The 16787-nt window shown below is 46.8% G+C and overlaps 1 protein-coding gene across 1 annotated transcript in view; it reads right to left on the reverse strand.

Annotated features, from left to right (window-relative positions):
• Positions 1–16787, reverse strand: part of LOC149354207 (piwi-like protein 1) — a 77854-nt gene that overhangs the window by 31852 nt on the left and 29215 nt on the right. Inside the window, exons 8-9 of the mRNA XM_089583164.1 lie at positions 11326–11439; positions 5405–5593 (exon numbers count right to left, since the gene is read on the reverse strand). Coding sequence (XP_089439290.1) covers positions 5405–5593; positions 11326–11439 — 303 coding nt within the window. The remainder of the gene's footprint in view (positions 1–5404; positions 5594–11325; positions 11440–16787) is intronic.

The raw sequence follows: 16787 nt of genomic DNA on the forward strand, positions 1-16787 counted from the left end.
TGGTTTTGTTATTGGCTCATCTATAAGCCAGGCGTAGCAAAGCAGCAGGAAACGCAAATCTAAATAGAATGATGAGAAAACTTCACAACATTGTTAGGAACTTGACCGTGCATTCTTTGGTTCTTCAGCATTACGGTGTGATCACATAAACCAGGAACACCTATACAGAATCATGGCACTCAAGAAAAATATTCCTGTGCCTACTCCAGTTCTCATTCTCAAAAGCTTTGTCACCATTACGCCTCATACTGAAAGGCACTCAAGAAAAATATTCCTGTGCCTAATCCAGTTCTAGTTCTCAAAAGCTTTGTCACCATTACACCTCATACTGAAAGGCAGACGAAGAAAAATATTCCTGTGCCTACTCCAGTTCTCATTCTCAAAAGCTTTGTCACTATTACGCCTCATACTGAAAGGCACTCAAGAAAAATATTCCTGTGCCAACTCCAGTTCTCATTCTCAAAAGCTTTGTCACCATTACGCCTCATACTGAAAGGCACTCAAGAAAAATATTCCTGTGCCTAATCCAGTTCTAGTTCTCAAAAGCTTTGTCACCATTACACCTCATACTGAAAGGCAGACGAAGAAAAATATTCCTGTGCCTACTCCGGTTCTCATTCTCAAAAGCTTTGTCACTATTACGCCTCATACTGAAAGGCACTCAAGAAAAATATTCCTGTGCCTACTCCAGTTCTCATTCTCAAAAGCTTTGTCACCATTACGCCTCATACTGAAAGGCACTCAAGAAAAATATTCCTGTGCCTAATCCAGTTCTAGTTCTCAAAAGCTTTGTCACCATTACACCTCATACTGAAAGGCAGACGAAGAAAAATATTCCTGTGCCTACTCCAGTTCTCATTCTCAAAAGCTTTGTCACTATTACGCCTCATACTGAAAGGCACTCAAGAAAAATATTCCTGTGCCTACTCCAGTTCTCATTCTCAAAAGCTTTGTCACCATTACGCCTCATACTGAAAGGCACTCAAGAAAAATATTCCTGTGCCTAATCCAGTTCTAGTTCTCAAAAGCTTTGTCACCATTACACCTCATACTGAAAGGCAGACGAAGAAAAATATTCCTGTGCCTACTCCGGTTCTCATTCTCAAAAGCTTTGTCACTATTACGCCTCATACTGAAAGGCACTCAAGAAAAATATTCCTGTGCCTACTCCAGTTCTCATTCTCAAAAGCTTTGTCACCATTACGCCTCATACTGAAAGGCACTCAAGAAAAATATTCCTGTGCCTAATCCAGTTCTAGTTCTCAAAAGCTTTGTCACCATTACACCTCATACTGAAAGGCAGACGAAGAAAAATATTCCTGTGCCTACTCCAGTTCTCATTCTCAAAAGCTTTGTCACTATTACGCCTCATACTGAAAGGCAGACGCCCGCTGCTCTCAGTACAGCTGAACCCATTATAAGAGCCACGGATGTAATAGACAATAGGGAAAAAGAACCATTTTTCACACACTTGGTTTGCCATCCTCTATCTCCCATGATGTGGACCTCTTTTGTACCACACATTGGGCACGACAGACATTTGGTAACAAAGAAGTTATCTTTAAATTTTTGTCAATCTCGTTCATAATAGACATTTTGATCAAGATGAGACGCCGTAGGTGGCAAGGCGTGATCACTCGGGGCGTATTTATTACAACTGCAATCAATGCAGGGCACGTCAGCTAGGTGCAAAACAGAGGGGGGCTCCTAATGCAAGTCATGCAAAAAGAATGACCATCCTGTACCAAGGATGGTGGGAACGTGCAGCGAGCTTCCCTGCTGGCACCCCTCTCACCATGAGAAGCTGACAGCTGAAAAGAGCACTCAGCTGCTGCTGCTGAGCATACATTTCCGGCGAAAGCCAGTTTACTGCGCACTGTGCTGTGCAGCTTTTTTTGCTTACACAGCAAAGAACAGCTACGGATAACACAGGCCTAAAGAAAGGACTTCTCTAAGGTGGTGGTGACTTCCAAGCTGCAGAGCAAGGCGGCGGGCAAGAGCTTCTTTGTCAGCCATAGCACAGCCTAAACCACAGCTGGTGTGCACACACAGCACAACCAACAGCTCAAACTTGGGACGCGTGATGGTCATGGCGTCACTCCAACTGAGGCCACCATTTGCTTCTCTTTGTTCTCTTTGTTCTTAATATAGGGCGCACAATGCCTCTGGCGTAGTGTTTACCGTGTCGTCAGATTGAACTGAAACTCAGCTCCGGAAGCGGGGCTCTGTAAAACGGGTCTCACCGCAAATAAAGGGCAATCGGCCTGCAGTACAGAAGAGCGCCCCAACGCACAGCCCTCTCATCCACTCTGCGGTCAGTGTGACTTTGGTGCCACGCCAATCACCCACACGCACCCACCTACATTTCTAGAGTGGAGCGAAATTACATCTGATGCTAGGAGGGTCCACTGCTGAAGGCAATGATGCCCAGGAAAACTTAACGAGAGGACATGCGGGAAGAAACGAGAGAATGAGCCCTCCAACCTAGCAGGTGTCCATGGTGTCACTACTTAAAAGCACATCTGTGTAACACTGCAACCACAACTAAGGCCAGCACCACACAAACAAGTCAGCTCCATATGCAGATCGGCTCCCCAAATTTCCAATGGCCATTTTCAAAGATAGTTGATGCTGTTTCAAGTAGTGTTACAAAGCTTTAATGCACACTCTTTTTCAAGTAATGACCTTGTGTGTCAGAAAAATAAATTACTTTGAAAATGCCTAAAGTGGTATTCAACTTACAGTAAAATCTTGTTAATTCAGAAAGTTCAGACTGTTGTCGGATTCCCGCCAAGTGCTCGTGCATGTCTATGGCATTGGAACTCTTATTTGGCCGCCCTGTGGCTAGCATCGGTTAATTCGGCATGGCTCCCAAAGTAGCCCCGTGTCAAGATCTGACCAACTCGACAAAATATCAGCCAAATATTCGTGCTCAGGCTTTAACTGAATACTGAATTGGCATTCGATAATCCGACACTGATAGTTCGGACATTTTCCCAATTCCCTCCAAGTCCAAATTACCGAGGTTTTACTGCCAAAAATAGCACCTTTACTTGTGTAATGAACCTAATTTTTTTTCACAGAAAAGTTAGCAATTAGAGGGGAGGGTTCATTATGCAGGGAAGAGCTGAAAATCCATATGATATACCTACCCCGTCGGTCACAGTCTCAAGTTGAACCGGCTGAGCCCGTATCGCCCAACACGTGGGTGATATGAGGAACGGCCAGTGGCCACAGTACTGGGCTGAGTGCAACACGAGAAACGGTTTAGGTTTATGTTTAACGTCCCAAAGCAACTCAGGCCATGAGGGACGTCATAGTGAAGGGCTCCGGAAATTTGACCACCCGGGGATCTTTAACATGCCCTGACACCGCACAGTACATGGGCCTCTGGAATTTCGCCTCCATTGAAATTCGAATGCCGCAACCGGGATCGAACCCGCGTCTTTTGGGTCGGCAGCCGACCGCCATAGCCACTGAGCCACCGCGAGGGGCGAAACGGGAGAAATGGCCCAGCTATCCCAACAATAGGGCACCTGGGTAGGTAGGAATCTGCGAGAGACTAGCCCCTTAAATTTGCCAGAACAGAACACTTGTTCTGTGGTTGTGGCCGCTCTACACCTCTGGAAATGGTTGCAATGCACTCTCAATGCAACCCCTTGAAGCTGGTGGGGAGGGTCTTGAAACAGAGTACCACTGCTCATCTAAGTCAAACCTGCTACCAAAAGGCGGTGTTTAGTGCATTCGTTACGCTAGGCAAAGTGGTTGGTTTGGTTTGGTTTATGGGGTTTAACATCCCAAAACGACTGAGGTTATGAGAGACGCCGTAGTGGAGGGCTCTGGAAATTTCGACCACCTGGGGTTCTTTAACGTGCACTGACATCGCACAGTACATGAGCCTCGAATTTCTCCTCCAAAGAAATTCAACCGCCGCGGCCGGGATAGAACCCGCGTGGTAAACGGACTAGTTGTCTAAGCAGCCTTCAAAACCCGGCAGCAGTGCGACTCATGCTACTAGTTTCGTTGGTGAGCACTCTTATTTCATAGTTTAATTGCACAGCTTGCTTTATTTCACCTGGTATACCTCTTCAGCATGATGGTCTGTTTGTTTTTTGCTTGCTTGCTGCACCCCAATTTTCCCATGCAACTTTGTCTAGTTTTTGTTTCAGATCGTCTGTCTTTGCTATGCAATGACCATCTACGTTTAATCTTTGTTTCAGATGAATCCAATTTATTTTAGATCTCTTTCAATACTTTTTTTTTTCTGATTTTATGGGCTGCTTCATGGCCTTTAGTGTTTTGCACAAAAACATGATTATTGCTTTTTTTTTTTATTCCATTACACATAATTTCTATCTTCACCTCTCGTCTCCCGCAATTTTTTTTGTTCCTGCTGCAAACAGGTAATCACAGTCTCACTTGAGTAAACTAAAACCTGTGCAGCTTCTATCACCATCCCCTGAATGGGTACAAGACCCTTCTGTCGTGTCAAAGCTTTAATTAGGAGCAGCAGTAAATTAAGAAGGGCACAATCTTCTGCGCGCAAAAAATTGTAAAATTATGCGCGTAAAAAAAAAAGTACGTAAAATCATTAGATTCATTTCTTGCCACTTAAAAAAAAAAAAACGTTACAGACGGTTTATGGTTTATGCCAGCAAAATATACCATTTTTGCAAAGACAACCCTTGTTTTTGTGCTGCCGAGCCCCCACACTGTTCCAAAAAGTATGAGTGAATGCTTTGCAATGGCAGGCTTGTTAGTATACTGCCATTTGGCAACCCAGAAGAAAATCACAGGCCTCCTACTAGGGAAATTGTTTCAAGAAATGCTCCCTCACTTTTCGCCCTACCATGGGTGAAGAAGTGAGAATTAGCTATGCCACCTTATATTCTACACAAGCAGCTACTGCATCCTTCCTGGATCACATGACCACCCATGGCACAGTCCTGACGGGGCCCACTTTGCCATGCCACACGACCTATGTGCACCATATTCTCAGTGGCCAGCAGGTGAATCCAGGCTTTAGGTGTGTCATTCCTTTACACTGAGCAACTACAATTCAACAAACTAGAAAGCCTCCCACAGCACTACATGACAGGCACCCGGAAGGAAGTGCACTGGAAGCTGCCAAATGCTGCGGCAGTCAAGAATCAATACGAAGCTTCGGCCAGCATGCCATCCCCATCACAACTGTAACATAGGAGCTCAGTTTGCATTGCACAGGTTTCTACGAGAGCTACACAAGGACTAGTTCACAACATTACAGCACTTCGTAATGTACAGCTAGGTACTCTATAATAAGCATCTGCTGATTTTGCTGTAACAGAAGACTAAGAAACTGGAACCTTCGAGTAAGTGCTAATAGGATGCCTACGACTACAGACTATGACCAGAGGCTACTTACTTGTAATATTCGATGTAATTGATCGTCTCGTCATTGTGAAAGAGGAAAGTGGAGGTTGGCTTCAAGTCCCACGCAATGTCATCCACACGATATGTGCGGAAATTGTAGCGTGTCATAACGACTGCACCCACAACGGCTTGAATAGCTTTGTCCTTGTATTCTCGTGGATAAGAATTGTATACATCAAACCTAAAAAGAGAAGCAGGGTGGAGGGCATACATGCGTAATCACAGGTGGGAACACAAGCACTTTACTAGTACATACAGTAGTCGGCCCATTTTTTGGACCCCGATAATACAGACTGTGCAACTTTTCAGACTTTGTTGCAGCAGAGTCATGAACCTCACGGTAGGTTACATACACACAACCAATATTTCATACTTGGTAGAATCCGAAAGTTAGATTTTTTGGGATACGGTCACTGAGTGGTTTTAAGATTTGGCAAAACCCAGAAAATGGTTCAAATAATCAAACCGTCCAAAGAATCACTTTTCTCCGAAAAACCACCTTTAAAAATTTAAAACTTCACCACTCCATAAATTTCATCTGCTGGCGACATCAGACTATCTGAGCCACGGTCATGTTTTTGTCATATACGCACCACCTCACACCACGATGCCAGACGGTATGCGCTCGCAGGTCATGCTCCGAACAATGTAACCATCGCATGAAGCGAACAAGTCCATTTCCACTTGGGCAATGATGCTCATTGGCAAAAAGCTAGCACCTCCGAATGCACCCACTGAAATCTCCCCAACTGAGACTACGAAATGAGAGAAGTTTTAAAGTTCATTAGCGTTGCAACAAAACACTTAGTCAGTTTGGCCGCAATATGAGTGTGCAGGACAGGATGGAGCGCAGCTTCTTGCTTTTCGCAAGGTTCCAATAATCTCCAGGGTGCATGTCGCACCATAATCCGAAACCACAGGACTGATGGTAGTTTGGTTCACTTAGTCAGTTGGGCCATACTACGAGTGTGCAGGGCAGGATCGAGCGCAGCTTTCTGTTTCTCACCTCCACTGGTTTCAGATAGCTGACCATATCATCCTGCGGGACACCACACAGCAAGCAAAGTGCAGCGCCGGGACAGGGCAGGAGGGGGTGGGGTTTGAGTAGACTTAAGCAGCCATTTTTTTTTTTTTTGGCGAGGAAGGGGGGGGGGGGGGGGGGGGTGAGGTGTGGGCAACAAATTGGGGAGGGCCTACTTATATCAACGCATTGGAGTTAAGGGCCCCGTGTTGCAGAAAAGCCGATGGCAGCGACGTTGGCCGTGAGCGAAAAATCCCAGAAGCATTAGTAAATAAAACCAAGAAGGAAATTGGTCGAGTTTAGGAATCGAACCAGGGCCTCCAGAGTGCGAGACAAGCACGCTAACCACTCTGCCATGCCAGCTGAATGGTTTGCAATGAACAAAGGCGAGTCTAGTGAATACGGTGTTGTCTTAGAAGGGTGCTTTAGGGACATGTACTGCGGTGTATATCAGTAATTATGAGCACTGAAATTGCAGAAGTCGCAGTTAAGAGAGTAGCAAGGTATGTTTCCACTACTTTTCTTCTCCCGCTTTGCACACACGTACCGTGGCACCCACTAAAACCACTCCCTCCTCCTCACAATATATGCCACTGCCCCAACAGATAGCGCACGATGGCAATGCCTCCCGTTCATCTCGTTCGGGCGCAGTGGGGCCGTGTTGGGACGCAGGAATCACGCGGTGAGTGGCGAACACCGCAGCGCACATCCAAGGCACATTCACCACGAAGCTTGTGGTTTGCTGCCCGTTCCTTCGGCGGAAGCTATGCTGGCGTTTTTCGGGTTTTTTGAGACGCCTCCTAGAGACTCCGGGCGATTTGTCGAACGGCAAGGCATCGCGCCAAACGGGCGATGGTGTTCCGCGGAGTCCCTGGCAGGCTGCGACACGCTGTCGCGTTTCACTCTCAAAGGAGAAGCTTAAGCATCCTCCAACTTTTGTTACTAGCCCCAAGCAGCATCACTGCTTCAGCCAGGCCAATCCTTTACCACCAGACATGCGCATTTTGGATTCAATGTGCTATTAGATTGGCTTAGACAGACGTGAAAATTTCTTAGCCTCTGCTGCCATATTAGACTGGCTTGGACAGACATGAAAATTTCTTAGCCTCTGCTGCCATATTAGATTGGCTTGGACAGACATGAAAATTTCTTAGCCTCTGCTGCCATATTTGATTGGCTTGGACAGACATGAAAATTTCTTAGCCTCTGCTGCCATATTAGATTGGCTTGGACAGACGTGAAAATTTCTTAGCCTCTGCTGCCATATTAGATTGGCTTGGACAGACATGAAAATTTCTTAGCCTCTGCTGCCATATTAGATTGGCTTGGACAGACATGAAAATTTCTTAGCCTCCGCTGCCATATTAGATTGGCTTGGACAGACATGAAAATTTCTTAGCCTCCGCTGCCATATTAGATTGGCTTGGACAGACGTGAAAATTTCTTAGCCTCTGCTGCCATATTAGATTGGCTTGGAGAGACATGAAAATTTCTTAGCCTCTGCTGCCATATTAGAATAATGGAATTGAGTGGGCGAGTTGGTTTTTCATCTTGACAGTGAAAGCGCTCAAAAGGACAAGGACGACAGAAAAGGAAAGACATACAAAGCGCTTACTTTCAACTGATTTTATTTCATGCGAAAAACAACTTTATACTCATAGTAATCACTTGCGCATCACTTGCGACGCTTCAGCTCGGGCCTAAGTTCGCCGTTGAGCAAGAGAATTCAAAACCGGAACTGTTGGCCATGGTCCGAAAGGTATCGAAACTTGCACCTATGTGTGAGCAAGGGAGTTGTGTGTCTCAGGGTGTTGACGTTTTAAGGAAGTGTTCGCAAACCAGGCGTCTAGTTTTCCCTAGAAACGTTTCGAATTTCCTAAAGCGCGACGATTTATGTCTTCTTCCTTGCGATAAGGAAGGTGGTTTTGCTGTGATGCCACGGAACATGTTTCAAGAAAAAGTGTATTCTGCTGTCGAGAACGTTTTTGACAGGCAAGAAGGTGTAAATCTTTCAAAAATAAGATCAAAAGCGAAGAAGCTGTGTGTCTCTTTGAATCTAATCCGTCTAGCTCAGTCTGTAGAAAAAGACAAAGGTGTGAATCTTGAAATGTTTTTTTCCGCCAAGACACATAAAATCGACTGTCCTTTAAGAATTATTGTTTCGGAAGCGGGTACTTGGCAAAAGTCAGTCTCTGATTTTCTGCAAAAAAGTCTAAAGCAAATTGTTGTTGATGATCCCTTCTTGATAAAAAATTCAGAAAGTGTGATTTCCTTTCTTCAAAAAACTGAAAGGAAGAATCTGGTTGCTTTCTCAGTCGACATAAAAGATATGTATTATTCGCTCCCCCAAAATGGTTTGCTACAGTGTGTAGAAGGATGTATAGAGAAAGCTGGTGTCGTTGCCTTCCAGAATTCTGTGGGTGTGAGCGTTGGGGGTTTTTTGGAGCTGTTAAGCACCTATCTTAAATCTACATTTGTTAAGAGGGACGATGACCTGTTTTTACAAAAGCAAGGAATATGCATAGGATCCAGTGTTGCTCCTATTTTAAGTGACATCTTTTTATCTGAATGTGACCAAAGGCTTTTGCCCGGTTTGAAGCACTAGGAGTGCTTAAGGTCTTTCGTTTTGTTGATGATTTTTTAATATTTTTAGACACCACTTGTATCCCCCACGATGAGGTCGTGGGACGTATTTTAGATCATTTTTCAGATTGTTTATCTCCACTGGTCGTCACACATGAGCTGCCTGAAAACAATAGCATACGATTTCTTGACATCAGGTTAAAGTTTTTAGAAAATCACACTTGCTGGAGTTATCATCCTAGGGAAGGAAAAATGCCTTTGCCTTTCACTTCTGCGCATTCTAAGCTCATAAAACGAAACATAGTTCGTTTAGGGTTTCTAAACTGTATAAAAAAGTCATGCCCTCATGTGACTGAGGAGACCCTGTTTCTGCAATCAAAAAGATTACAAGACGCGGGTTATCCGCTTCATTTGCTGGTATCAGTGGCCGAAGGACTGGTCAGGAGGAAAAAAGGAAAACTACGACCCAGCAAGAGCAGGATAAGACAACTGAAAAAAGAAAATTGGCTGTTATTCCATATAAGCATAGGCTATCACATAACCTGAGAAAAATTGGCAACAGGGTAAACGTAAACGTTTTGTTTTCAGCCCCGAATAAGTTCAGCGCCCTATGCAAGAAAAGCACTTCTGGAAACCAGGGAAAGGCTGCTTGCACAATCAGGCACCAAAAGCCATTCGTCAGATGCGTAGAAGGCGTCGTGTACAGGGTGCCCTTGACATGTGGCAAATGTTATATAGGACAGACGGGAAGATGCATAAACGAGAGGTTAGGAGAGCATAGTTACAACGTGGAAAACAAAAGAGGTGGGCACTTGAGTATCCATTGTCTTAAGTGCAAATGGAAAAGCAAGAAAAGCAAGGAAGGCTGCCGTCCCGATTTTCACAGGTGTAAGGTACTTTTTAAAAGCAGATGTCAAATAACAAGAGAGATTGTGGAGGCTCTTGAGATAGCACGAGCGGGCGATGATTGCGTAAGCGCTCCGTCAATTTTGGTGTCGGATAAAGAGATGTCCTATCTTACATCGGGAATGCCGGTTGTCTGAAAGAACGGGCCGCCTATCACTCGTTGGTAATGTTCTTGTAAGCATGCGCAAGTGATTACTATGAGTATAAAGTTGTTTTTCGCATTAAATAAAATCAGTTGAAAGTAAGCGCTTTGTATGTCTTTCCTTTTCTGTCGTCCTTGTCCTTTTGAGCGCTTTCACTGTCAAGATGCCATATTAGATTGGCTTGGACAGACATGAAAATTTCTTAGCCTCTGCTGCCATATTAGATTGGCTTGGACAGACATGAAAATTTCTTAGCCTCTGCTGCCACTTGAGCGAATGGCACACACTCAAACTTTCTGTGCAGCAACAGTAGTGCAAGAAACAACGTACGAAGAAAACCGTGCCATCGCAATGACAACACTACAGCAGGAGCATCCATCGCCACTCATACAATGAGGAGCAGGGAAAGGCGGTGCCGTTGGAACATGTCAGAGCTGACCGCTTCCCGCCTGTTCTCTCTCTTGGTCTGCCCAGCTACCTGGAAACGGACTTCTTTCCCAGGGACGGAAGAGCAATCCTGCGCAACCATGCTCCTTGCCACAAGGGTCTGCCAACATCTAGCACAGAGCCTGTTTGTACAGCGCACCAGCAACGGGCGTGCACTGCAGCACAGTTGCCGCAAGACTGTTTACCCGCTCATGACATGGTTTGCAGCTTGACCTGTGGGCCACGCAAATGGTGCAAGTAGCTTGCAGTGTGGCGTTGACGCCTGCAGTCCAGGCATGACAGAAGTGTGACTGATTCAAATACAAGCTGACATTGCCACTTGTCGGTGGAACATAACAGAGGGCAAAATTAGCAATTATTTTCAAACAGAGTTTACCTCAGCAATGTGATTTTCTGAAGATTTATCGGATCATTTTATTATTGCGAACCAATATTCAGGTCCTGCAGAGCCCGTAAAATTAGTCAGCGATTGTGATTTATGCGCAACAAATCTACCTACTGCTGCAATTTTGCACTGGCTGAAGCCAATTTTGCAAATGGCTGAAGGAGAAGTAACAAATGGTAAGCACACTTGAAGTCAAATGACAATAACAAATGCTAAGCACATTTGGAGTCAAACGTCAATAACAAATGCTAAGCACACTTGAAGAATTTTCAATCTGAGAACATAAAGCACACCCAGAGAATGTTACCTTCTCATGTGCTTTGTCTCTTCATGAGAGCACTGAGCTAACAAAACAGCATGTTTTCTCTTGCTGAATGGAGCACACCCACAAGAGAACGCGGGGAAATGGGCATGGCTGTACTACTCACAACACTTCCCGTATAGTGATGTTGCGCAAGACACGAAATGACACGTCACAATTTAGCAGAAGCCCTCCTTCATACTCTGCTACAGACTGTACATAGCCCGGCCACACCTCCAACCTGCAACGGAAGAACAAGAAAAGGTGGCCTTTGTTAAAACCCACAATGCAAGGCTGAACATGAGCAAATAAGTAGAGGCTGACAACAGAACGACCGAAAAATCGGGCAGTCCGGAAAATCAAATTCCACCAAAAAAATCACGAACTTAATACCAGTAAGCCGCAGAAAGCGGCTAATTGTATTGCACACATTCTAAAGCTCCTCATGACTATATTTCGCCGCGCGACATACCGTATAAACGCGTATAAGGACCGCACTTTTTTTTCCACATTCGAGGGCCAATTCTGGGGGTGCGGTCCAAAAAAAAGTTTTTTAAGTAAAAACACACCAACCAGGGAATGAGCGACATTTATTCTACGTTCAATCGTCACTCGCGGAGTATTTAGATTCTTGAGCTGGTGCTGTGCTCTGGTGCACGCTCATCCCAAAAGAAGCCGCGCAGCATGTACGCTGTCAACGCGCAGCCGTTGTTCCGAATTCCATCACATAGAGGAGCAGCTCTTCTTCCAGTTCGGGAAACTCGCACGGCTTGCCTCGGAAAGTGCGGTTTTTGCAGCTTGTGTTTCTCTTTTGGTTGCACCATCATCGGACGCACTTCTCAGCCACGTCGAATTTCCTGCCTGCCGCACGCTTACCGTGTTCGACAGCTAACTCCCAGCCGTGTAGCTTAAGGTGCTTGCCCATCGCGTTAAAAGTGCGAAGCTCGGCGGCAGCACACGATAGCCACAATCACGGGGAACGTGCTAAGACGCCACAAAAGGCTGGAGCTGGCGATACTGATGCCGATGTGAATAGTGGAAAATCGCGGTAGAGAAAAAAGTTGATGGTGATGATCACGGCCTCGGGCGCCATCCATAGACGGCACTTGGAAGCTCCTGTGCGCGCGCGTGGCCTCCGCGAAAGGCGCGGCGCCGGAGCAGATCGCGGAGGCCACGGCGCGCGCCTTGGCCACTGTGATCTACTCCGGCGCCGCGCCCAAAACGCTCTTCAATCGTGGAGGCCATGGCGCGCGCGCGTAGCCTCCGCGATCGTATTCGTGTTCCATATTCGGGACGAAAGACTTGGCACAGATGAGTTCCATGAACTCAGACTAGGGTTCAAGTTCGAGCGGTGGAAGACATTCAAGAACAGTACGAATTCGACAACACGCGAGCGCAATATGCCGACTCGCGCAGAATTTCAGCGTCGCAAGTTAAGAGGCTCCCTTTAAGCTTGAATTTCGTTTTGTTTGATCAAGTTTTCGATCTCTCCTGCAGTTTTAGTTAATGAGGTTCCACTGTACACATTATATGGCAGCTTGGGTACTGGCGGCGAGTGCAAACAAGGTCCGAAAAATCGAGTGGTCAGTTGCGGTGCGTCCGAAATTTCAAGTGCTCTTACACACTGGCTCTATGGGCCATGTCGCGGTGCCACGAAAAAGTCTGAATAATCAAGCATGTCCGAAAAATCAGGCGTCCGAATTTTCGGTCGTCGACTGTATGTCAAGCTATACACAGCCCCTCACAAAGCAGCAACAAACCATTGCGCAGTCTTTTGAAGCCTTCATTTATTGCGGATAACAGCAATAACTACTTTTCGACAGCCACCGCTGCCAACTCGTGTGATTCAGCCCATGTCATCACGCAATCGGAAGAAGTGGCTTTCTCTCCACACCTCTTACTTGCTAACAGATGTTGCCATGACAGATGTCAGATTTGTGTTTTCAGTTGTGTTTTCAGTCAGATTTGTGTTTTCACAGCAAGTGCCAGAGAGGAAAGTTGCAACGATCCATGTTCGAAGCTGCCAGTTAAAGTGCACCACTGAGCTAGTTCATGATAAGTGTCCCACACTTAGATATCCCTTGCAGCGCCCTTTGAGTGCAGGCCACAACTCACTGCGTGCCAGTCAACAGAGAGCTTTGCCCCAGGCCTTGCAGCACGTGCAGCTGAACAAAGATTAGCTCTAAACCCAACAAGGTTTGGGCTGGTTCTTCCCTGCCGTAGCTCCCAACAGATATGGCGACCCGGCGTTGAACACGCAACTCCACCCCCTCTGCCATGGCTGTCGCTGGCTCTACCCTTCCTGCCAATGGCTTGGTTTGTTTTATGGGGATGTTTAACGTCCCAAAGCGACTCAGACTATGAGGGAAGCCGTAGTGGAGGGCTCCGGAAATTTCGATCACCAGAGGTTCTTTAATGAGCACTGACATTGCACAGTACAGTAAAATCTCGTTACAACGAACGCCGCATTAACGATTTTTTCAGATTTGCGAAAATTTCAAAAATTCCCGCCAAAATGCCTATATTTTCAATGCAAAAATATTTCACTACTACGAATTTCAAAATACCGAACATTTCAGAATAACGTGCGTAATTTATTTGCTCCTCCGTAGAAACGGACCTCGTTACTACGAAGTTTTTTGAAAATTAAAATGAGTTCGTTTCAGCGCATGAGCGCTGTAGCTATCATCATCATCATCAGTGTCTCGCCGGAAGTTAGATCCATCCACTAGACTTCCGCCATTTTTTTTTTGTTCTGTTGTTTTCATGCAAGTGCTGCAGCTCGGCGGTGCAGGCGAAGTCTCGCTACCTGTTCTTTGTCCGAATTTCACGAAGACGCGTATTTCTGTGTGGTGCTGAGTTGAAGAGCGTGGCTATGAGCTCCGCTGGTGCCCGTGTTAAAAACAAGCGACGGCAGTTTTCGCTGAAGGAGAAGGTCGAAATTCTCCATGAACTGGACGCCGGAAAAAAGCAGGTGAACTTGTGCAAAGAGCGCGGCATTGCGCCGTCGACCGTTGCTACCATTTTAAAAGACAGAGAAAAGATCACCAAGCTTCATCGACAGTCCCAGCTTGATCCCGCGAGGAAACGTTTGCGGCTTGGCAATCATGAAAATGTGGACGAAGCTGTTCTCGCTTGGTTCAAGGAGGTTAGGCTTCAGAACATTCCGGTGTCCGGACCGATGCTTCAGGAAAAAGCGCGTTCATTCGCCGTTGCGTTTGGAATTACCGGATTCGAAGCAAGTTCCGGCTGGCTTTTTCGGTTTCGACAAAGGTCAGGAATTACTTGGCAAGTGGTTTCCGGCGAGGAGGCAGCTGCGGACAAAGAAGGCGCAATCTCCTGGCGCGACGACCGCTTTCAAGAGATCGCCGAGGGATACGCGGAGGAAGACATATACAATGCTGACGAAACAGCCTGCTTTTATCAGCTTCTGCCCGATAAAACAATGAATTTTAAGGGGGAAAAGTGCAAGGGCGGAAAGAAATCCCGTGTCCGGGTATCTGTCCTTTTTTGCTGCAACGCACTCGGAACAAAAAAACTGAAGCCCCTAGTCATAGGGAAGTATGCCAGCCCTCGCTGCCTAAAGAACGTAGTGTCTTTGCCATGCGAGTACAGGGCTAATAAGCGAGCCTGGATGACGCGAGAGTTGTTTTCAAATTGGCTCGTGAAGCTGGACGACCAGATGAGGAGGGATGGGAAGAAAATACTCCTCATCGTGGACAATTGCTCCGCACATATCGTGAATGTGCGCCTCACTAATGTGCGCCTGGAGTTCTTGCCCCCCAACAACACTGCATTGCTCCAGCCCCTAGACCAGGGAATTATCAAAAGTGTTAAAGCAGAATTCCGAAAGCGGCTGGTGCAGCGACTGCTCATCAACATCCGGCTCGGGCGCCCGACTGCAGTTGACATCCGCCAAGCCGCAGAAATGCTCACTGGAGCGTGGTGGAGCGTGAAAGCGTGCACCATTAAAAACTGCTGGCGGAAAGCTGGACTTTTGAAGTCGGCACAGGCAGAAGATTGCTAAGTCGCAAACGCACCGCCTCACTCAGAACAAAGCGACGAGATACGGGATGAAAGCGGTGCCTTGTGGGACGAAATTGCTGAGCAAATGTCCGTAGACCCGTCAGTAACTTTTGCGGACTACGTTGCATGCGACAGCGAAGCTTTAACATCAGCTGAGCTGACCGAAGAAGACATTGTCACCAGCTTGCGCGAGAGCGATCAAGGAGATGAGGATGACGAGGAAGACGACGCAGAACCGCCGCGCACGGACCATGCGGACGAAGCTGTATCAACTTCAGATGTTTTGGCGTCGTTTGGCAAGATTCGCGCTTTCATCGCACGCTGTGACGAAGTGCCTGAATCTGTTCATGAGAAATTCGACGACGTTGAAACGTTTGTCTTGGGGAGCATGTGCCACAGTCGCCAAAAGAAAATTACCGATTTCTTTAAATAAAGACACAAGAAAGCGTGCTTGTTGTGTTGTTATTTGATGCATGCCTGGCCAACGCGAGAGCCCTTTCTAAAGGTATGAAATTTTCTTTGTGCGGCGTATTTATTACCTTTTGTTTCCGATTATTTCGTTACTACGATATTTCAGTTTAACGAACGATTCGCGGGAGTCCCGCGAAGTTCGTTGTATCGAGATTTCACTGTATACAGGCCTCCAGAATTTCACCTCCATGGCTGGGATCGAACCTGCGTCTTTCGGATCAGCAGCCAAGCACAACAACCACTGAGCCACCACGGCGGCTCCTACCAATGGCGACGTGCACCAGAATGCCCGGCTTATCAGTAATTCGTTGGAAGCGTTCCAGCATGTCCACCTGCCACCATTTTGGCCCAACATCCCCAGCGCCTGTCGGTCAGGGTGCACTACCATCTACGGCCTATGACCAGTCAGGAGACCGGGCTCCTACATCTCGTATCCTTCCGACGTTGCCGGGACATGTCATCAATGCTGGACATGGTCCCCCCCTTCGACAGGTGGAAGGCAGCTATCATTGCCCGCAAGTGAGAGTCTGAGCACAGCAGGCTCTAGCAGCCGCTACAGATTTCAGTGACAGCAACCCTCCATTGCTTCTCCACTGTATGCGCCAGCTGCTTGGAGCCACCGCAGACCAGCACAAGCTGCTGTGCGAGTTGTTTCTCCTTACACAGAATATGGTCCTTGTCCTCACGGCCGCAGGCATCGTGCCATTTAACAAGCTCGCCAAACTCACTAAGTTGCGGACTATTCGCGGGCCCCCAGCCTCAGTACAGCTACCGCTCTACCTCAAGCTCCTATCGCAGCCTCCAGTTTTCTTGCAATTAGGGCCGTTTGGACGTTCTTACCAGGCAGCTCAAGCCAACAGCCACCCAGCGCGACAACCCTGAGCTGCATCGTCTTCGTACTTCATCTATGTCCCTGCCCTTCGTCAATTTCCCCCTTCAGTTTCCCTCCATGTTGATAACATGCACGACATCCACTGGTGCCCCTCACCCCTTAGGTTTTCCATCGCGCAACTTTCAATCAACTATACCCTGTAGCCACCCTGGTATTCATGCAATAGACCTTATGCAAAATTGCTGCCATCTATCGGAGAA

This window comes from Amblyomma mixtum, chromosome 3 (assembly GCF_055824585.1).
Source record: "Amblyomma mixtum isolate Tamu chromosome 3, ASM5582458v1, whole genome shotgun sequence".
Classification (NCBI taxonomy): domain Eukaryota; kingdom Metazoa; phylum Arthropoda; class Arachnida; order Ixodida; family Ixodidae; genus Amblyomma; species Amblyomma mixtum.